General features: G+C 60.4%; 2 protein-coding genes and 1 long non-coding RNA gene across 29 annotated transcripts; 1 reads left to right on the top strand and 2 right to left on the bottom strand.

Moving 5' to 3' along the window:
- Positions 1-798: 798 nt before the first annotated feature.
- On the bottom strand, positions 799-1,826 carry LOC309665816. Its single transcript, XR_014266727.1, has 2 exons — positions 1,606-1,826; positions 799-1,043 (listed from the first exon to the last, which is right to left on the bottom strand). It is a non-coding gene; the product is annotated as an uncharacterized lncRNA (long non-coding RNA).
- A 132-nt stretch (positions 1,827-1,958) lies between these two features.
- Positions 1,959-16,554, top strand: LRRC61 (leucine rich repeat containing 61). Of its 23 annotated transcripts, none has more exons than XM_082472592.1 (8): positions 1,970-2,129; positions 4,327-4,481; positions 4,906-5,058; positions 9,305-12,700; positions 13,240-13,443; positions 13,952-14,027; positions 14,294-14,388; positions 15,040-16,554. In XM_082472592.1, the coding sequence occupies exon 8, from the start codon at positions 15,201-15,203 to the stop codon at positions 15,981-15,983; it is 783 nt and encodes a 260-aa protein (XP_082328718.1). In that variant the 5' UTR covers positions 1,970-2,129; positions 4,327-4,481; positions 4,906-5,058; positions 9,305-12,700; positions 13,240-13,443; positions 13,952-14,027; positions 14,294-14,388; positions 15,040-15,200; the 3' UTR covers positions 15,984-16,554. The 23 variants fall into 23 exon arrangements, with proteins under 23 accessions (XP_082328730.1, XP_082328729.1, XP_082328735.1 ...); XM_082472593.1 differs by having other exon boundaries at positions 9,305-10,149; positions 12,378-12,700; positions 13,952-14,388; XM_082472595.1 differs by having other exon boundaries at positions 9,305-10,149; positions 12,565-12,700; positions 13,952-14,388.
- A 253-nt stretch (positions 16,555-16,807) lies between these two features.
- On the bottom strand, positions 16,808-19,964 carry RARRES2 (retinoic acid receptor responder 2). Of its 5 annotated transcripts, none has more exons than XM_082472617.1 (6): positions 19,829-19,964; positions 18,698-18,895; positions 18,353-18,457; positions 17,466-17,561; positions 17,120-17,246; positions 16,808-16,926 (listed from the first exon to the last, which is right to left on the bottom strand). In XM_082472617.1, the coding sequence occupies exons 2-5, from the start codon at positions 18,869-18,871 to the stop codon at positions 17,130-17,132; spliced, it is 492 nt and encodes a 163-aa protein (XP_082328743.1). In that variant the 5' UTR covers positions 18,872-18,895; positions 19,829-19,964; the 3' UTR covers positions 16,808-16,926; positions 17,120-17,129. The 5 variants fall into 5 exon arrangements, with proteins under 5 accessions (XP_082328743.1, XP_082328740.1, XP_082328742.1 ...); XM_082472614.1 differs by having other exon boundaries at positions 17,466-17,609; XM_082472616.1 differs by having other exon boundaries at positions 16,808-16,947; positions 17,466-17,609.
- Positions 19,965-20,606: the final 642 nt, after the last annotated feature.

The following is a 20,606-nucleotide window of genomic DNA, read 5'->3' on the forward strand; positions in this document are numbered from 1 at the left end:
TCTAGCCCAGGGTGAAATACATGTTATGTTTCTACTCCCTTGTTGATGACACTTTCATTACTCCAGGTCTTCCTGTTATAAACAATCAGCATCCCTATATACGTCTGTGCAAATGTGCTGGAACTTCTTTAGGATGTATGTCTCCATGTAAAGAGCGGAGTTCTGGGTGATGTTTACTTTCAACATCACAAGATATTGCCCAATGGCCCTCCAAAGCGATTGTTTACACTCCTACTAACCTTACATGAACTCCTGGACTTCATCTGTTATTCAGCCTTTTTTATTTTTTCAGTCAGATAATGTGTGTGAAATGGTATCTTGTTTTAACTTGCATTTCCCTAATAATCACTGGTGAGCCTGACTCTCTTTTCATCTGTTTGTTGACCATTTGGGTTTCCAGTTCTCTAATTTGCCTGTTCATATTGTTTGATTGCTTTTCTATTAGTTTTTGTTGGCGGGGGTATTTTTCCTATTGGTTTATAGAATTTCTTTATGTATTTTATCTACAAGTCCCCCTAATCCTAGAGAATCTAGTGCCAGGAAGAGAGAGGGAAGAAGACGGTGTGTTTGGAGGGGATGGTGGTGAGATCAGACAGCCCCATCTTTTCTACTGCTCTTTGAAACCATCGTTAAAAAAATGAAAAGCTAATCACAAATTAAAATATTTGCAACGCACATATTTGTCAAAGGATTTGTATCCTGAATATATAAAGGACTGAACAAAATATAAGTATATAAAGAATTCAACAATAAGACAAACCCAGTTTTTAAAAGTGGGCAAATAATTTGAACCCACACTTAACAAAACAACAGTTTTTTCAGTTTATTTCTATCTCCCAGTTTTGCAATCAAGTCATCCTTGGTTCTAGAGTGCCTCTGGGTTAACACTGCAAAGGGACCAGCTGAGCCCATTTTATACGGACCCTCATGCAACAGTACAACTGTGAAATCATCTGTGGCTCCCTCCATCTCCTACTTTAACTCTCCGTGTGACTGAGTCTCGTTTCCTCATCTGTATAATGGAGAAACCAATACCTCCATCTCTGAGGCATGGAGAGAATCAAATAAGATTAAAAATAACTTTGATAAAGGGCAAAGATATATACTCTCATTGCAGGGGTCCTAGTTTTAGCTCAAGCTGGAGGACTGCACCAGCCTGGAGTTGATGGGCCCAGAGCGGGGGCGCTGGAAGGAGATAGAAAGAACCGAGATCAGCCCTGGGAAGGTGAGCAGGGAGGACTGCCCAAGGCCCGGTGGTGCCCAAGCCTAGGCCCTTGGATTTGTCTGACTCTGGCGGTGGAAAGAAGCTCAAGGTAGCCTTTGAAACAAGAGTTGGGTACTTTGGAGTCCAGGTGGGACCAGCGTGAGGAGAGGAATTCTCCGCTCAGCCCAGGAAACGCGGCCTTTTCGGCCCCGAGACAATTCAGTTTGGGGAGTTGGCAGAGCTCCTCAGTGGAGGCGCGCACGGACGACCCCTGGGTTGTCGGCGAGGCCTTCGCGGTGTCACCGGAAATTTGCCCCAGGAGATACCCTGGGTGGGTGTCATAATGCTGGGTGAGCCCTCAAGGCGAGAAGAGACTCCGACACACGGATCATTATCATTACCGTGGTCCCTTCCGTCCGCACGTGCGCGCAAGCCCCGGGCTGCATTTGGGCGGTCAGACTGCCGCCGCGCAGAGCCGGGGATGGAAGGGGCCTTACGAATCCGCCAGTGGAGGAGGAAGACTAGGCCACCGTCGCCCCGGAGCGCCTGCGAGCGCTTCCTCCCAGGCCACACAGCTAAACTAGCACTATTAAACACAAACAAAGAAACAAAGTACCCCCCCCCCCCCAAAAAAAACCCCAAAAAACCCCTCTGTTAAACGTGTACGAACGAGTCCCGGTCAGGTGAGAAAAACGCGAGACTTCCGGCGGAGGAGGCGGTGTAACACCACCGCTTCCGGCCGCTGCGGCTGCGCCTGCGCACTGGGCGCTGCGCTTGCGCACTCGGTGCTGGCTCCCTGCTGGAGGAACGTACCAACCGCTGGAGTGGGGTGGGCGCGGAGGACCCGCTGACTGGCGCTCCCGGAAGTCGCCCCAGAACCCGGACCGCCCACCACCACGCTCTGCAGGGCCCTTGGCGCCTCATGGTAGGTCCCGCTGCGGCGCGGGGTGGGAGCGAGCGGCGGGCGGCGGACGGCGTATCCTTACTACCCGCCGCGGGAGCTGCGCCGGCTTCACAGCTTCGCCAGCCCCACTAGCCAACCAGACCTTTGGCCGTAGGTGAGCCGGGGAGGGGGCGTTGTGGTCACAGACGTAGACTTGGGGGCGAGGCGGCTTTCCCTGACCTGCCCTGCCCATCGGGCGGCCCAGGTGTCCCCCTCCCAGCCTCCCTCCCCTTCCCAGTGCCCCGCACTTGAAACACCCGATGAGGCCAGAACTGGACAGCGGCTCGTATCCATCACTCAGTCTGTGCCAAGAAGTGCCCTTAAACACTGCTATATGCGTACATTATTTCCGTTAATCTTTCACAAGCCAGCGAGGTGGATGCTGTTATCCCTGTTGTATAGACTCGGAAACCGAGGCACGGAGCAGACGAACACAGCTTGTGGGTAGCAGCCAGAATTTAAACCCCCAAAGACCGGCTCTGGACTTCATGCTCTCTCAATCCATTGTGGAGAGCAGCCTCGCAGAAAAGAGCAAAGGGTTCTGCTGGTGTGTAGTTTAAAACATCTCATTTTATGTCACTTTTGCGTATTGTGAAATCTAATGAGGCTTGGTTATTTAAAATCTCTCCCTTAGGGTTTAAAAGTAGCCAAATTTGCATGTGGGACAAAACCCCAAAATGTGTAGTGGTTTGCTCTACTCTCTTCCTTCCACACATTTCTCTGGTCCCATGCTTTTCTTCATCTTCCATCTCCTCATAGGTGAGCGGGTGGGGGGATGAGAAGCCGAGGACTTGTAGGCTCACCAGGTGCTTTGAAGTCTCCTGGGGTCTGGTGGATAGACAGGCACCACCTCCTCCTCCCTCACTGCAGGGGCTGAGAGAAGAGGGGGCTGGTGGGACTGGGCAGAGTGAAAACTCGGAGAAAGGTCTGGCATAGGTATCGAGTGCCCAGGGTGGACTGAGCTCTGCATGAGGCCCTAGGGTGAGGCAGGCCCAGGAGAAAGAGAAAAGTGACCACTGTGCTTCTGGGCATGCGTGTGGGAAAAGGCCTGGTGAGTGTAGTGAGGAGGAAATCTCTAATCCATGGAGCCAGCACACGTGTAAGTGCTGAGGCACTTCCTGTCTCAGGCTCAGCCAGCAGGTTGCTAACCCCTCGGGAATCTATAGGCTCTTGGGCATAACTGCCTTGGGCCCTGCCCCTGCCCACACTCAAGGACCTGCCTGCCACCATAGCCGTCCTTCTTTGCTGTGTCAGGGAAAAAAAAAAAAGCTTTCTCATCTGCAAGGATAAACCACCCACCTGTGCCTTGAGTCCCTCTCCCTCAGGAAGCTCCTGCCATCAATCCTCCCTTTTTTCCCACTGTACCTTTTCTCTCTTTTGAGACAGAGCCAAGCCTTTTCCCTCCCACCCCAAAGCGTGACCCTTTGACATTGCAAGTGCCTGCGTCCCCTGCTTCTCATTGCATAGCCCCGGGGCTCCACCTGCTTCATCTGCTGAAAGGACCCTGTCTGTCCTTTCTGGAAAGTCTTCCCTTGGCTTCCCTAACATCACTTAGGTTTTTCTGTGTCTCTGTCCTCTGCCTGTCAGGCATCTTTGGAGTCTGCTCATCCTCTACCCTCCCCACAGTGTCCGTGTTGTCTAGGTAACCACCCTCCACTGTCTTCTCCCACCGGTGTTTTCCCTCAGTTTCTACGGAGACTTTTACACGGATCTGTATCTTTAGCTCAGACTTCTATCCCCTGACCCTGTATCTGTCACATCTACTCCTGAAGATTTGTTCCAGAAGAACCTCAAAATCACTATATCTGTAACTGAACTGTATTTAGCAGGGACTGGGGTGTCCCTCTGTATCCCCTCCTCCTCCACATCGCAGCCCAAGTATCATCTGCCCCCTGCATGGCTCTCCAAACTGTCCCTTCCCCTCCAGTCCTGCCTCCGTTACCTGCTCCTGCCCTCCTCCCTGCCTGTTTCCCAGGGCTGCACCTGCCGCCTGCCTCGTGTGGTCCCACCCGATGCGGCCCCGGAGTCTCCACCTTGTCGCTATATCCAGTGCATGTATCAGCTGTTATGAGAAGTGTCACAAACAACTTCTTACTAATAATCAAAGTCCTAGAGTTTGTGGGTGATTTCTTTTTCAATTTTACATTTTTACATTTTCTTTTTCAATTTTACATTTTAGGTTCATGTAGACTCCAAGCTGGCTCTCCACAGCGTCCACCCCGCTGTCATCCTGGTGTGCTTCAGTGAAGAGAAAGGGGTGCCAGTCATTGCCCAAGATCCCGGACCTGCCCCGGGGACTGTCAGGAGATGAGACTCCTCAAGCAGTAGCCTAAGGTAAGCGACCCTGCCAAGACAGAATCTAAACTCCCGTGTCATAGACTCGATTTGCCTGTCGGTGAGCCCGCGGCCTGGCTCCACAGCACTTACCCTGCTTGCCTTGCCCTGGTGCCGGTAGCCGTTTCCAAGTTGTCTTCTCGTCCTGAGCCCCATGTGCCAGCCGGGCAGTGACTCTTCTGTGTTTGTATGTTTAGGGCGTGGTGCTGGCTCATGGTAGATATTTGACGAATTATTGTTAAATGATCAAGTGGCTCGAGGGTATCTGCAGAATACAGGTGGACTGGTGGGACAGGGCTGGTCGGGGAACAGAACAGGGTTGGTGCCCTGGGTTCAATTAGTGCGTCCTCAGGCGAAGGCTTTGGGGTGTAGCCCAGGCTGCAGCCTAACTCACAGGTGTTTTCTTTTTCTCTGCCCTCATCAGTGAGAGCAGGTGGGACACAGGCCTGGTTTCAGTACCCTGTTCTGTGTTCTCGGGAGCAGTGAAGCCCATGGACTGCTCTGGTCCTCTGCTCTGCCACTGAGCGTCACATTGCTGCTCTGGGTTTCTGTTTCTTCAATCAAAATAAGAGCGAAGGTTAGTCCCCTCTGGCTCTGTCATCTAGAGCCCTTCCCCTGGACCATGACAGTGTCTTGTACTTCATTTGCACCTTGATCCAGCCCCGCCGCCATGTCACCTCCCGTGAGCTTCAGACCCCTGGTTCGGTGGTGGCTGACTGGGTCGTCGAGCGATGGGCTTGGGTGGTTGCCTCTCGGTTCCCCCGAGGCCCCTCTGGCTGGAAGGGGCTCCTCGGTGTCGCATTGTCCACCCTGGTTCACAGCCGGGTCTCGCTTGAGCCGCCCAGCGGGCTCGTCCCCTGTAAAGGCCGTCCTGCCATCCCTGGTGATCCTTCTGAATGTTTAACATCACTCAGTGTCACAATGTTCTGGTTTAAATCTCCTCAATTAACCTGCATCTCGCTCTGGTCTGAAGAGGTGCCTCACTCGCAGCTGTTTGGGGCAGGGTCTACGCCATCTGACTCTGAATCTTCTCTTTCCCAAGGAGACACAGCCTAGCTCACTGGGCTTTTCCTTCCCTCTCATTTTCTTTTTTTCTTTCCGCATGTTTCTTCTCTGACTTCTTCATGTGTCTTTTCTTTTGAGAGCCCTGAGTTTGACCTCATCTGCAGGAAAATGAACGGGGGGGAAAGGAGTCGAGGATTGTGCTGAGGTTTGCGGTCTGAGCATCTGGGTGAACAGGAGTCCTGTTTACTGAGCTCGAGTTGACTGTAGGCCGAGCAGGTGAGGGGAAGCCTGCGAGGGAGTCGTGAGCCGAGAGGGGCTGGCAGTGCTCAGCCGGTAAAGGTGGCCCTGGTCAGGGAGAGGGTGTGGAAGGAGAGATGAGACCTGGAGATGAGGAAGCCCGGGAAACACCATTAAGGGGCGGGCAGAGGAAGAGGGACTAGAACAGAGACAGAAAAGGAGTCACAGGTGACAGGATAGCCAAGGAGGTGTGCTGTCCCACAGCTGCGGGCAGCAGCATTGCAGGTGGAGGACGTGGGCAGGTGCTGCTGGTGCGGAGAAGCCCGCTGAGGCGGGGCACCGGGGGTCCCTGGGGCCTCGACGGGGGCAGTGTCAGGGAGCAGCAGGGGCCGGAGCCAGAGAGGAGTGGGCTTTGAGGGGAGGGGGCGTGGGGGGCCTGCGTCGCTGGCATCAGGAGCTGCCCCGTACCACGTGCTCTGACAGAGGCTTGGGAAGCCTCGGGCCGCATCGCTTTCCGGTACCGAGCGACGTTGCCTGTTTAAGAGGCCCTGCGGGTGCCAGGCACGACCCGGGTGCCCAGGACGCAGAGACCAGCCTCCACATTCCCGTGGCCTGTGCTGACAGCGCCAGCGTCCGCAGCTTTTCCCGGGAAGCCTGCCTGACGTCTTGGTGAGGTCCTTCCCGCTGGGGTCCCACAGCCCTGCAGCGCTCCTTTATACCCTGCATCTCGGCTCTTGTCTCCCCTGCCGTGTGTGTGAGCGTTTTATTCTCATCTGCCCCCCGCCAGCCTGGGGGCCATGTGCACACAGGGGCCTGGCCTACCTTATACTGTATCCATCACACAGGAAGACTGCCAAGTGCCTACTAGGCTCTGATAAACATTGAAGGAAAAAAGAGATGTGAGTTAACGTGGTAAAGAAGATGGACACAGAGACCACTCCTGTGCAGAGGGCTGGGGGCTCCAGTCGAGGGCTGCTCCGTTGGGTCTGGAGGAGTGCATGTCAGGCTTCACCCAGGAGGTCGGCGTCTGGAGAGTTTTGTCCTGGGATTGATTTCATATGGTTACTACGCCTTACATCCTCTGCTCTCTTCTCTTCCCTCCGGCCTCACTGTCCCGTTAATGGGCCCCGAAGTGAGTAGGCAGCTGGCTGAGAGCCATTCTCTTCATCTTGCCTTAGATCTTGCCTTGTCTTCTGTCATCTTGCCAGAGGACAGCCTGGGCCTGTCTTCTCACTGCCCCAAGCTCCCAAGCACGTTGGAAGTCGGAAAAGTCAAAAAGCCCCACAAGAAACATACACTCTCAGGATCCATGGGGCAAGAGCCCCCTGTGTGTGCTGACTGCTCCATGATCAGAGCCAAGACCCCACCTGCTGCGCTGGCTTCTCCTGGCTCCAAGTTCAACACCGGAGCTATCAACACCCCTTGTGGACTTGGCTGGGTGCCAGGGAGCACCTGCCAGAGACTGAGGTCAAACTTGAGTTTGTACGCATAGGGGAGGAGGCCGCAGTGGCCCCGGGAAAATCAGAAGCCCCGGCTCCCAAAAGAAGAGCGGGAGGGACCTATCCCTGCAGGGGAAGCGACCACCCGCGCCTCCGCAGCAGCCTGTGGGTCCCTGCACCTGACCAGGCGTTCCGGGAGGAGCAGGAGGAAGGTCTCCTAGGGCTGCGTGTCTGCAGCGAGAGGAGAGCAGCCAGCTCCCTGGAGAGGCCTGGCCTTGGCCGGCCGCCCGCTGTGAAAATTGCCACCCGCTGCTGGGCACAGTAAGCCGGAGGGAGACTCCGGACCCTGTGGCCTCCAGTCCGTGCTGGGGCAGGAGTCCCCTGTGCAGCCTGAGAAGAAGGTGTCCAAGTGGAAGGCCCATGGACGGCGAGAGGAGGGGCAGCTGGCAGGAAGGAAGTCAGGGGACCCAGTGCTCAGCTCCAGTCACGTCCCCTCTGACTTGCTGCTGGTCCACGTGGCCAGCCGGACAGGCTGGAGGCGGGCCAGCCTGGCGAGGATGAAGAGGCGAGGCCAGCCGACATCCTCATAGCCCACCCGGCCGGAGAGGTGCGTCAGCTCAAGTCACGGAAGAAGAGGCACTTGCTTCCTGGTGAGGGTGAGCAGCCGCCCCTGCTGAGCCTCCAGAAGCCACTCTGCCTGAAGAAGCTGGTGAGGACCGCGCAGGCCGAGGCCAAGGGCTGGGCCCCCGGGCACTCCCCGGGCCCCCTGCACACCCTGGGTCAGAGACCCGTGCCTGACGTGAGACGCTGCTTCACCATCAGCTGCAGGAACATCTGCCGTGTCCCGTGCACTCTGTGCCACCGAGCATCAGACGGGGCAAAATCAAGGGGCGGCCCCAGCCTTCAGCTCTGGTCCGTCACTCGGCAACTAAGCACGGGCGGGAGGTGGGGAGGAAGCCAGCTGCAGCCGGCCCTGGGGAGGAGCGGGGAGGGGGGCCCGAAAAGAAGCAGAAGGACCTGCCCACGGGGGCCACCAGCCGTGCCCCTGAGAGCTGCCATCACCATGCTGCCGCCGGATGCCTCACCTCTGCAAGATGGTGACGGACAGGCGGGCCCGAGCGGCTGATGCAGCCTCGGCCTCCCCCGCCTACTCCCCCCGACGGCAGCTGGGGAGGACTGAGGTGGCGAATGTGCCCCCAGCCAGCTCGGAGCACAGGCCCGGAGCCAGAGCACTGCCGAGCTGCTCTGCAGCCTGGCGCTGGTCCTCTCCCTTGTCTCAGCCCCGCTCTGCAGGAGGTTTATGGCCCAGGTGGACCATCGCTGCCGCCTGCCGTCTCCAGCCTTCTTCTCCTGTGAAGCCCTGCCCCTGCTGCACGGGGCGATGGGCGAGCAGGTGCGTCAGGATGCAGTGGGCCGAGGGTGGCCGCGTCCACCTCACTGTTTCCGTGGCGGCCCAGGTCGCGGATGTGGACTGCGCGGCTGGCACTGCCCGCTGTGGGGTGACGCGGCTGGGTGGCCGGCAGGTGGCGCCAGGGAGCCCGAGGAGGCCGGCCATGCCTGGGTCCGAGGCCTGCCCCTGGGCAGGGCTGCAGAGGACGAGCCGCGGGGGCTGCCGGGGCAGCTCAGCCTGTGGCTTGGCCACAGCTTTCTGCGCCTGGGCTTCCTGGTGTCAGGCAGCTGCCCCAGCCTGGAGCAGGCGGTGAGGACGGAAGGCTGCACCCACGCCCCTTGCGTCACCCACTGCCTCGACTCCCTGGTGGGAGACTTCCTGTGTCACCGTCACAGTGTCCAGATCATCCTGGGCACGGCCGGGGCCATCCGCAGCCACTTCCAAGGCTCTGCGGAAGCCCGGCGGCTCCTGCCAGCCCCGCAGCCCTTCCTGGGGCTCTCGGATCCCTGGGTGTCCGCCTGCCACTTGCTGGAGCAGCTGGTGGAACGGCAGCGGCTGCTGCAGGGGTACGAGGAGAGGCAGCAGCTGGGGAAGGAAGGGGTGGCCCTGTCGGCCATGCCGTGGAGCCTGGCGGGCAGTCTGGTCAAGCTCCCGCAGCCCTTCTGGATGGTGGTCCGGGAGGCGAGCACGCACGGGCCGCCTTAAGCCTGGTGCTGCCCCAGCCGCGCTACCTACACGTCTTCCTGGCGCAGGTTCGCGGGCGCTTTGAGGAGTGGAGCTCCGGCAAGATGGGCGCGGCCGTGCAGCTGGCCGAGGACCTGGCCCTGCCGCTCTCCACAGACCACCAGCTCCCTGAGCTCTTCCACCATGAGGGGTTCGTGCTGGCGACCCTGCTGGACCCCGCTTGAAGGGCAGGATAGAGGCTACCCTCCCCGAGGGGGCCGACATCAACCATTGGAAGCAAGTTCTCGTGGACGAGGTGAAGGCGCTCATGGTGCCCGAGTACTCCTGCCGCCCTCCCCTTCCCTGCAGGGCCCCACTGCTGTGCGTGTGGATGGCCCCGAGCCGCGCAGGAGCCAGGAGCCCTGGGGCCGCAGGGAAGGGCCGGGAAGCGCCCCGAGCAGAGAAGCAGGACCTCTGGGTCCTTGCTGCTGGGCCAGAGGGATAGGAGCCTCCCGGAGCAGGTGGAGAGCAGGGGGCTGCCGGTCTCGGAGAGGAGCGGCGCTTCCCTCTCCACGGAGAGCCACCTGGCCGGCGTCATCCGCAAGAAGTACCTGCGTGAGAACGAGACAGTGGGTGCCCAGGAGGATCCCCTGCTTACCGGCAGAAGCGGCGGGACGTCTGGCCAGACATGGTGAGACTGGCCACCATCTGTCTATCCTGCCCCCTGACGGGCGCCTTCTCTGCAGGTGTCTTTGCCTCCCTGGGCGGCCCCGCCATCGTGGCGCATGACGCCCCTCTCCCAGTGGAGACGGCTGCGCGTCTTCTCTTCTTGAAGACCAACCTGGGGCGTTCCCGAGCTACGCCCCCGCCCCTCATCTTCCCCAGCAGAGCACTGCCGAGCTGCTCTGCAGCCTGGCGCTGGAGGCGCAGACTGGTGAGTCTGACCGCAGGGTCCAATGCCCTGAAGAGCTGCCTGTGGGAAGTCTGCGTAGATGACGGGAGGGGGCACAGTGTCGCGTCCTAGGACATTAGACAGGGACAGCCGGGCTCCAAAACTTGTTTGAAAAGAATGAGGACAGTTTCTCAGTTCTTGACAGACTGTCATTTTCGTTTTCGTGGAGATGTCATCTTCATTTGCCCACTGCTGGAGTCACTGCCGGTGGTACGTGCGCGGGAGGGTGGGCTCTGGTCATCGGTGACTCTGAGTTGTACCACGCAGCGTAGGGACCGCGGTGCTCCTTTAAAGTGTCAGTGGGCAAGGGGCCCTACACGCGTCTTGTCCGTGTGTGTCGGGGCAGCAGGCCCTCAACGTCTGCGTTCTCAGAGAGCAACCAGGCACCATGCGGGATATCCTCAGCCACCTAGGGCCTGGGTAAGCCGTGGACACTCTTCCTGGAAAGGAAAGAAACCCTAATATGATAGAGTAGCCACTTTAAGAGGGAGGTGCCCACACGCACACCAGTCTTCTTAGGGTCTGTACTTTGCCGTGGATCCCGGGGTTCCCAAGAGCCCTGGTGGAGGGCACCGCCCAGCTCCTGCGGGCGTGTGATCGAGGAGAGCTGGCATGCCCAGTCATCACGTGGCCGTTGTCACCTGTAGTTTGTTTCCAGACTCCTGGAAGCCTTGGGGTTTCTTCTTTCTACAGTGAAAGCAGTCTCAGGAAGCAAGAAAGGGCATGTATCCCAGTGACAGACCAGCCTGAGCTCCTTTCGGGTCGAGTGCAGGACCTGAGGGCATGGGGCCCAGGTGCTGGTGGGATCGGTGGGAAAAGAAGGAAGGGCGAGGCCAGAGTGTTTGGGGAGGGGCCCGTCCCACCCACAAGACACAAGTCCAGCTCTGCTGAGGTGCTGGGCCGCTGGGAGAGGGACTCTGAGAGGGAAGGGGGGGTGTAGAGACACCAAAGCCTAACTTGCACTTTGGCCCTGGCTGTGGGATTGAGCCCGGGAGCCTGTCCCCTCGCTTCCCCTGTGTCACTGTGACTAATTCACTGTAGGACGTTCGGAAGTTACTGAGAATGTAAGGAAGAAGGAAAAATTCACCGTAATCCTTTCACTCAGCCTCTGTGAAAACTTTGACATGTTTCCTTTTTTACCTTGAGATCATACCCTCTGTGCTAGTTAGTGTGCTGTATTTTCAGTTTAACGGTGTAACATGGCATTTTCTTGAATAAAGCTTCATACAGATTGTGTTCAGTGGTTGGAGCACCGTGATAGGAAGTGAAGTCTCACCTCCACACTGCTCAGGTCGTGTCTTCTTCCCCAGCTGCTGGAGGGCATGTCTGCACAGGCTCCCTGTGAGGAGAGGCCAGCGCCCCCGGGGGAGAGGCTGGGACTAGGGCTGCACGTCTGGACTCTGCATCCCGTGCATTTGGGTGGTGAGATCAGGGCCCGGCCCTGGACCCTCTCCCCGCCTCCCTGCCTCCCTTCCTTAAATCGCACGTGCATCTCAGACTTCAACGAGAATCACCTGAGAGCATCTTAAAACTGAGGCGTCCTGTCCCTCCCTCGCAGATTCGGGTGTAGCAGGTCGGGTGGGGGCAGGGATGTCAGGTGCCCTAACTGAAGCTGTCCTGGGGGCCGTGTATTGGTCAGTGCTGCCACCCCTCGGGCTCCTCCTGGGAGAGGCACCGTCCCCTTGCTGTGTGGCCTCCCCGCAGCGGCTCTCCTTGTTCTCGGAGAGGGGAGGCCTGGACCGGCGAGGCACCAGGGTGGGGGTGTGTGAGGAGGACGAGGGCAGTGAAAGGGAGGAGAGGAGAAGCTTGACGGTCCTGAGCTTGGGGGCTTGGGCTCTGGAGCGGTGGTTCTCAACCGGGGGCAGTTTTGTCCCCCAGGGGCCATTGGGCAACGCCTAGAGATGTTTTGGTTGTCACAGCTTGTGGGGGGATTGCTACCGTCCTCTCGTGGCTGGAAGACAGGCATGCACAGAGCAGCCTCCGCAGCAGAGACTTACCCCGGCCCCAGATGGCGGCAGTGCCGGGTCCAAGAACCCTGCGCCAGGTTGCGGTCGGGAGGGAATGGGGCGGAGGAAGGGGCCTCAGTTCACCGAAGCGGCCAGGTGACTGTCCACCTGAGGCTGCTCCGAGTTGGACCATTTCTTCCCTAGACTTAGCTGTGCCCTGCCCTGGCGACTCATGGCATCCTCTTCTGGTCCATTCCCTGATAGGTAAACTGAGACTCAGAACTGCTGGCTCTGAACAAGGGAAGATGGGCCTCCCCCCGGAGATCCAGAGTCACCTGTTTCAGTCATAGCCTTGTCCGTGTGACCGAGTCCTTTTCACAGACACACGTTGGGCCAGCGGCCTCTGTTCGCTCATTTCCATGAGAGGACCAGGGTGATTCTGGTTTTTTAGAGGAACGTTGACGCTGTTGCATGTGGACGAGCCTTTCTCGCATCGCGCGGAGCCTGCTCTCCGCTGCTGGCCTCTGCATTGGCTGGGTTTGCACAGGCGTGTGGGCCTCTGCCTGGTGGAGGTGTGCAGATTTGAGGTAAGATGGGGCCCAGGAGCAGAGCAGAGGTCATGGACACGCTGGAGAATCAGGTTTTGACTACTGTGCTGTTCATCTAACTGCAGACAAGGGTGTGGGACCCAGGGCCGAGGGCCCAGAGCCGAGTGCTGGAGGGGCGCGTGTTTCCTGCCGGATGGGACCCTGGGGGCACAGGAGGCCTGTTGTCCAGTCCCAGTGTGATCTTCCCGCTCCCCTTTCCTCTTCCGCAGAACGTGGGCACGCGCACACCGTTCTCTGCCCGCCCCCTTGTTCTTTCCCTCCCTTTGCGCACCACCTCCATCCCCATCGCTGACGGGGTTCCTCAGGGCATCGCTTCCCCCCCAGCCCGTCCCCCCAGCGGCGGCGGGGCGTTTGAACGCGGGGCTGGTGGCTCTTCCCTGGAGGCCTGGCGTGTTGTCCTCCCCACCCCCGGCTGCTCATCAGGACCCTCCGTTCAGCCTCAAGCATGTGGGTGTTCTCCCGACTTCAGCCCCTGACTGCACACCAGGGCTTCCTGACCGCTTTCACCCCCAAAATAGTGGCTGGGAGGATGTGCGTACCGCTGGAGAGAGGCCCGCAGATACTTGAAGAGGTGGTGTCCCCCCGAGGCTGGCCCGTTGCGCCTCGCTCTCACAGACGGTGCCTGGACCCCGTCATCCTGGACTCGCTGCTGCCTCCTGAGGCCGATGCCGCAGGACACCCCAAGTGCGAGACGGGAGCCCGGCCTCCGGTCACATGGCCAGGTTCTGGGCACACGTTCTCCTCCCTCCTCTCATCGCTCCTTGCCCTTGGGCGGGGTCCTCGTCTCTGGCTAGTGCTTTTATGGCCCGTCTCCAGTGCCCGGTGGCCTGTGGGCCAGAGCAGGTTTAACCAACATGGAGGTGACTGCGTCGCTCACTGCTTACAAACCCAGCAGATGTTTCCGCAGAGTGACCAGGTTTCTTAGCAGGTGCCTCCATGCCTTTTGGACAGAAACGTTGGTAGAAGTGAAGAAGGAGCTGGGCTGCTGCAGACTGGAGGGGGGCTGGGGAAAGATGTAGGGCCCCCTTCTCAGAGATGGGGTGGGGGTCAGAGGTGTTAGCCGCTTCCCCAGCTCCCTGGGGCATGTGGGAGGAGCTCTGGGTCTGATTTCCTTGGAGGGGGCCTGAGGAGTGACGTTGGTATGGAAACGCAGCCTCGGGGCCTGGCCGAGGCTCTGGAGCCCCAGGTTTTGTAAACAGCAGAAGTGAATGGCTCCTTGTTTCTCTGCAGGCCTCACCCCGCCTGGCTGCCTGGCCTGGGCCCGGCCAGAGTCTGTGGGGTTGGGGAGCTGCCACTTGGAGCAGAGGTCTGCTTGTTTGCCTCTCTTCTTAGACCCTGACCCCTCTGCGCTTGCTCGGCGTCGCCCGCGTCCCTCCCCCTGGCCTCCTGCCTCGTGCTCTGGTCTTGCACTGACACCTGGGTTTCTGCCACCCCACAGCCACTGGCGACTAGAAAGTACCCTCCCTCCCCTTTTCTGGATCCAACATAGGTGCCACCCTGCCCCTCCCTCCAGGACGGCTTCCTTGACTGCCCGGACTCCCCTCCCCAACCCCGCTTTGTCCATGTTTGCAGCTGGAACCAGGCTATCTGGCTGGCAGCGATGGGCTCTGTTCTGTTGGTGCCACGTGAAGAGCTGGTCTTGACAGGCAGGGGTCGGGGGAGCAAAGGTGAGGGGCCTGGCAGCGCTGCCACTCTCCCTGTGCCTCCGCTGTCCCTTCCCTCCCTCCACCTCAGGTTCCTCATCAAGGACTGAAGGCTGAGCCCTCAGGCCCCACAGCTGCCATCAGAGGTCACACGTTGGCCCATGGAACACGGAAACCACTTTGAATTCATTGCTGATTTAAAAAAAAATTGTCAAGAAGGCCCAGGTGCTCTCATTTGTGTTTGCCAATGCATGGCTCTCCCAGGAAGGAAACAAGAGATTGGCGATGATAGTGACCTGTTATCTCTTCAAAAATAAATGTAAATGGTTAAAAGGAAACACCTCAGAATTAATACAGATAATCGTGAGCAGTTACCGAGAAAGGAGAGTAATGAGATTGTGTCTCCGGAGCAGATTTGGGAGACGGGAAGAATTGGTAACGTCAGGCCTGAATCCCATCCAGCATGGCCGTAACCGCCAGGGCCGAGTCAGGACCCCCTTAGGCAAGGGCCTGTGCCTGGCCCACCTCCCTCGGAGGGGCTCTTCGCCCTCCTGCGCCCTGGACTCCAGTCCTCAGGTCCCGCCGGGCCATGTAGGTTTCTGGCCCTGGCGGTGGAGGCTGGGTGGTCACTGAGGTGCTCAGAGGCCCGCTTACTATTGGACTGTTTCTCCTTAGGGACCTGCTGGCCCTTGAGCGGGGGTGTCGGAGACAGGCGTCCAGCCCAGGCCGAGTGGACAGGGCGTCCTTTGGGGTGAGCAGCCCGCTGACCGCCAGTGGCACCTGCGTCACCGTGACGGAGCTGCTGGGGCCCCGGCCACCTGGACCCACTTCGTCTCATGGAGCCTCGGGGTGAGAAGTCGGGAGAGGCCGACGGGGTGCGCGTCACCCCTCAGCTGCTCAAGGCGTGCTCAGGCGAGTTCGCCCTGGAGTCCATCCTGCTGCTGAAGCTGCAGGGCCTGGGGCTGGCGGACCTGGGCTGCCTGGGGGAGTGCCTGGGCCTCGAGTGGCTGGACCTTTCGGGCAACGCGCTCACCCAGCTGGGCCCGCTGGCCTCCCTGCGCCAGCTGGCCGTGCTCAACGTGGCCGACAACCGGCTGACGGGGCTGGAGCCCCTGGCCGCCTGCGAGAACCTGCAGAGTCTCAACGCCGCGGGCAACCTGCTGGCCAGCCCCGGGCAGCTGCAGTGTCTGGCGGCGCTGCGGGGCCTCGAGCGCCTGCGGCTCCGCGACCCCTTGGCCCGGCTCAGCAACCCGCTGTGCGCCAGCCCCTCCTACTGGGCCTCGGTCCGCGAGCTGCTGCCCGGCCTGAAGGTCATCGACGGCGAGCGCGTGAGCGGGCGCGGCAGTGACTTCTACCAGCTGTGCCGGGACCTGGACAGCTCCTTGCGCCCCAGCTCCGGCCCGGGCCCCGGCCCGCGAGCCGTGGAGGCCCAGCCCTGGGTGGAGCCCAGCTACTGGGAGTCCTGGCCCGCGCGCAGCAGCTCCATCCTGGAGGAGGCCTGCCGCCAGTTCCAGGACACGCTGCAGGAGTGCCACGACCTGGACCGCCAGGCCAGGGACAGCCTGGCCCAGGCCGAGCAGGCGCTCAGCCCCGCAGGCGCCACCTCCTTTGTCTTTTGAATGCGCCCTGTGGCCGTGGCCCGTGGGGTTGGCACGCTGTGGCCTCCCTGCTTGTCTTCATGGTTTCATCATGCTGGCCACTGGCCCTGCACACGGGCCTCTTATGGGCCCCCTTCCCTAAGAGCAGCCCCCCTCCCTTTCACACCTCTCCCTCTCACACCTCCCTCAAGGAAAATTCCCCACCCATCCATCAGGGACACACCTCCCTTGGACCCTCCTCAGGCAGCTGGCACCTTGTGAGGCTGTCCTGCACCTACGCTGTGCTCCTGGGAGGAGGCCCGGCCTCCTCGTGCCCGTAGCTGCTGCCACTCCTGGCTGCCTGAGCCTGAGGCTTAGTGGAATGAACTTGCTTGGTCCTAAGGCTGAAGGTGAGAGGCAGGGATGGCAAGCCTCCTGCCCAGCCCGTGCTGGGAGACGACGCGGCAGAGCTCGGAGCGTGGAAGCCGCATCTTCCAGGTTCGCCTGTCCAAGTGACCCTCTGCTGTGCCCCCCCGTCCCGGGTCTCCCTGAAGCCTCCGCTGCCATGCCCACCCGTGCCAATCCCCATTAAATACTCGTGTTTTAATTTGCATCGCTGCCTGTCATTGCATGTGGGCGTGCTTCGTTTTCCCCAGTGTGGGCCCCTGAAAGCGAGCCTGGGTCCCTGCTGCCTCTGGTCTCCCCTGGGGAAGGAGGAGGAGCACACAGCTTTTGGGGTGTCCTGATGGGAGGTATCCTGCTCCCCCTCGGGGCTTTGCTTCCTCCCTGCGAGGCTGGAACACTGGGGCCTTTTCCTCCCGCTGCTCTGCAGGAGGGAGGTAGGGAATGCGAGGGGAGGAGAGAACGCAGCTCTAGAGCACTTTTATTAGGGACTATGGGACAGTCCTCCCTAGGTGCAGAGAAGGGATGGCGGGCTTTCACTTGTTACCTCCCTCACGCTGCTTCCAGGAAGCCGGGTGAGATTCTAGAGGGAAGGGAAGAGAAACTAAGACTGGGTATGACGGGGGCTGTTTGGGCCCCATCCCAGCTGACTTCCAGGCTCCCAGCCCCTCTCCTCCTGCCTCCCGCAGCCCAGCCGCAGCTCCAGCTCCCTCTCCATCCCTGCCCCACCTGGCTGGCCTGCTCCGCCTCGTCCTCTGTCCCAGCCAGCCACCTACCAGTCAGGCCTCAGCTGGGGGGCAAGGCTTTGAAGAAGGCGAACTGCCCAGGGAAGTAGTGGCTGTGAGGGTCCTCGCCGGCACGCTCCACCCTGCTGCACTGGGCCTCCTGGCGCTCCTCCAGCTCCTGCCGGCAGCCGCGCTGCTCAGGCCGTGCCGGAAGGGGGACTGCTGGCGGCCCCCTCCACGTCCCCATCCCTCAGGGGACGTACGGGCCAGGCCCAGAGCCCCTCCTCGCCCCTCCATCCAGGCTTCCGCCTCCACGTCTCCCCCAGGCCCAGTTTCTGTCTACCAGCTCCCTCCCCAACCTCTGCTCCCTCCTCCGCCTGGTCTTGCCCACTCTTACCTGTTGAACCTGGGTCTCTATGGGGCAGTGGACCATCCGGCCCAGGACTTTATCTTCAGAGTCCAGCTTGATGCAGGCCAGGCATTTCCGCTTTCTCTGGGGAGGGGGGTGCAGAGCCCAGAGAGGAAAGGGGTGAGGGGAGGCCTGTGGCCCCACGAGGGTGAGAGTGGGAACTGGGGGGGGCAGCGTACAAGGGGGGGTTCCCCTGGCCGGCCAGGTGGTTCCAGGCTCAGCCCCACCTCAGACTGGGAAATTTCGGAAGTCAAACCATATAGAAGTCTAGAAGTCTAGAAAACCACTAGTGTAATCCAGTCCCTCCCTTAACAGATGGAGGAAACTGAGGCCTTCAAAGAACCTGGGAAGTAACAGGGCTGTTGGTTGGCAGAGCTGAGACCGGAGGCCGGCGTGTTGCGCTCCCGGCCCCAGGATCGCCCCCACGGCAGTGACTTTGCCCCCAAGGTGGCTGATGACAGTCAAGCCCTGTTATGAATCAGCCCGGGCTGGGCCATCTCCACTTGAAAACACACAGGAAATGGGGAATTCACCAGGCCTAAGGTGAGGACCACCCGAAGCCCATACCATGGCCTTCTTCCACCGGTGACTCGAAGCCTGAGAGAGGAGCTTGGATCGCATGGAAGGTGGACCCACTCCGAAGAACACGTGTCCTCGGGGGTAGCCCAGCCGTCCCTCCTCCTGCCTGTCCAGGCCCCCAGCCCACCTAAAACCATCACAACCACCAGCCGAGACAGGCAAGTCAGCTGCCAGGGAGGCTGCTCCGCCCTGGGGTCTCCAACCTTAGGCTTCTCGCTGGATCTCCTACTGAGCCCCAGTCGCGCACCCCCGCACTGAGCACATGCGCCGTCACACACACGTGTGCCTCCACTCACCCCGCTGGGCTTGACCTTGCACTCGGCTCTCTTCCAGTCCTTCTTCCGGCAGTTCGTCTGCTGGAGCTTAAACTCCAGCCTCACGAAGGTCCCGGCCGGGAAGGGCTACCAACAGACAGAGGAAGGCCAGCAGCCAGCTGAGCAGGCAGCGCCCTTCCCGGACGTGACCTGTCCCTCCTCCCCACCGTGAGGCAGCACGTCCCAGGAGACGGCTGGGCTGGTCGGCCTTTCTCTGGAGAGCTGGGCGCTCCCGGGGCCCAAGCACTTCTGTACCTCCTCCCTGGGAACGTGCCGGCCTCCCGGGCTGCAGCCCTATCCCCCTCCCCTCCCTAGGGTGCCGCTCACCGTGTCCATGGCACCGTCCACACTGGTCTCCCGGAAGGCCCACTGCACGGGCGGATGCTTGTGGAACTCCTCCAGGGCCACCTGCAGGCCCCGGTGCTGGGCCGCCGTGAGCTCAGCCCTGCCCAGGCCCATCGCGCCCAGCCACAGGGCCAGCGAGAGCAGCACCTGCCTCATGGCTTCCCCTTAGTCACCCTGACCCTGCGAAGGGTATGTGTGGACCCTCAGCTCACGTGCCAGCCCGCGGAGCCACCGACTCCCGGGCCCTGTGGCTTGGGGACCACATCTGGTAGAGCTCTGGGCAGAGGTGGAGGGACAGGAAGTGGCGCCTTGCAGAGATGCCCCTGGTATTCCCCTCCTCCTCCCCTGCCCCCGCTGTTCCCAGGTCCGGCTCAGGGCGGCTTGGGCCCTGTCCCGGGTAGGTGCTGAGTTGGCTTTAGTCCTCAGGCCAAGGGCTTGGGAAGCACTGTTGCCCACTCCAGCCCTCCCCCGCTTTTCTGGCCCATCTTCTCTCCCGTTCCCTCTGACCCCTTGCCCTGCTGGCAGTCCCCAGACTGCTGGCCCTGTGGGGTGCCCGGCCCTGGCCCTCAGCATCCGGCCCCCCAGCTGGAGGTGGGGAGGGGCAGGCCCAGAAGAGGCCAGCTGGAGGCTGAATATTTTGGGGAGGACGTAAACACGACGGAGGGGCCCAGAGCGGGTGGGAACTGGGAAGATGCTTAACCCTCGCTGTGCTGAATGGCCCGGTGCCCTTGGCCCTCCCAGCCCCCACCCCAGAAATGGGGGCCTCTCCTCGGCCCCGCCACGGCTTTCTTTCCAGAGCAGACCCTCCCTCCCTGGCTGTTTTTTTCTGGAGCCTTCGCCACCACCCCTCTCCCAGCCCTCTGATCCCGCCCCCCCAATCCATGACTGGGGTCTCCTGAGGGCTGGACCCTCCCCGGGAACTCTGCCTGTACAGTCTTCTTAGGACCAGAAAGCCACAGATGTGGAAACTGAGACCCCCGCAGTGAAAAGCTACCAGGGTCTTTCCTCGAAGAGAGGGCTCACAGCCAAGTTGCCAAATCTTGCCCTTTGGAGCTGCGCCCTTTGCCCGCCCCATCCTCCCGTCCAGCTGTCCTGCCATTCTCCCCTCCTCACCTCCTTTCTTGTGCCTTGGGGTCTCTCCTACGCTTCCCCTCCCGAGGCCAAGGCCGAGGCCGACTCCTGGCCAGGCTGTCAGCCTCTTCCCGGCACCCCCTCCTCCCTCTCTCGGTTCGGCCCCCATCTCCTCCCACTCCCACCTCCTGGGCCCCCTCCAGCTCCCAGCAGCTGAAGCTCCTCCCCACCCACTAGGACCGGCCTGTGGCCGCCGGCCCTCCCGGGACTTCCCTCCCCATCCCACCCTCCCCTCCCCTCTCCTCCCGCTGACCCGCCAAAGGAGCCCCAGCTGTTGGCCTTCTTGGCTCGGCTGGCCAGGCCTCTTCGCAGCGGGATGTGGGACTGCCCTGCCCCCCAGGTAGGGCTGCCCTTTCCTTATGCCCTTCCCGGGCGACCAGTCCCTAGTGTCCCTGAGACACTCATTTCAGGAAATTCTTGCCAGAAACACAGACATCTGCAAAACCACATGAGACCTCGAGGAGTCATTTGATCCCTCCCCCTGCTTCCCACGCCCTAAAGCCGCTCTGAGAGGGAAGGGGTCTCCTTTAGAGGTGACTCTGGTGTCTGACCACCTCCAACACCAGCGAACATGTCCAGTCGTGAAGGATCACGTCCCACCCATGGTGGCGACAGACTGCAGCGTCTCACGTGGGTGAAGGGTGAGGTGGGATTCATAAGGCTGATGGGGAGTCAGGGAAAACAGGGGTTCAACTCCTGCTGGTCCTGAGCAAATAAGAGCAAGCTCTGGGACTTGGTGTGTCCGTCACCAGGGCTGATC

This window comes from Balaenoptera physalus (assembly GCF_965194825.1).
Source record: "Balaenoptera physalus genome assembly, chromosome: 8".
Lineage (NCBI taxonomy): Eukaryota > Metazoa > Chordata > Mammalia > Artiodactyla > Balaenopteridae > Balaenoptera > Balaenoptera physalus.

Bases quoted from the DNA above. Each gene is read 5' to 3' on its own strand.
- LRRC61 (XM_082472604.1), top strand. From the start codon at position 8,463: ATGGCCCAGGTGGACCATCGCTGCCGCCTGCCGTCTCCAGCCTTCTTC.
- RARRES2 (XM_082472614.1), bottom strand. From the start codon at position 18,871: ATGAGGCAGGTGCTGCTCTCGCTGGCCCTGTGGCTGGGCGCGATGGGC. The intron at 17,610-18,352 runs GTGAGTGGAGGC...GTGGGGCCACAG, and splicing joins GCAAGGTCAAGCCCAGCGGG to GCCTCCCCTCACCCCTTTCC. The intron at 17,247-17,465 runs GTAAGAGTGGGC...GGCTGCCGGCAG, and splicing joins TAGAGACCCAGGTTCAACAG to GAGCTGGAGGAGCGCCAGGA.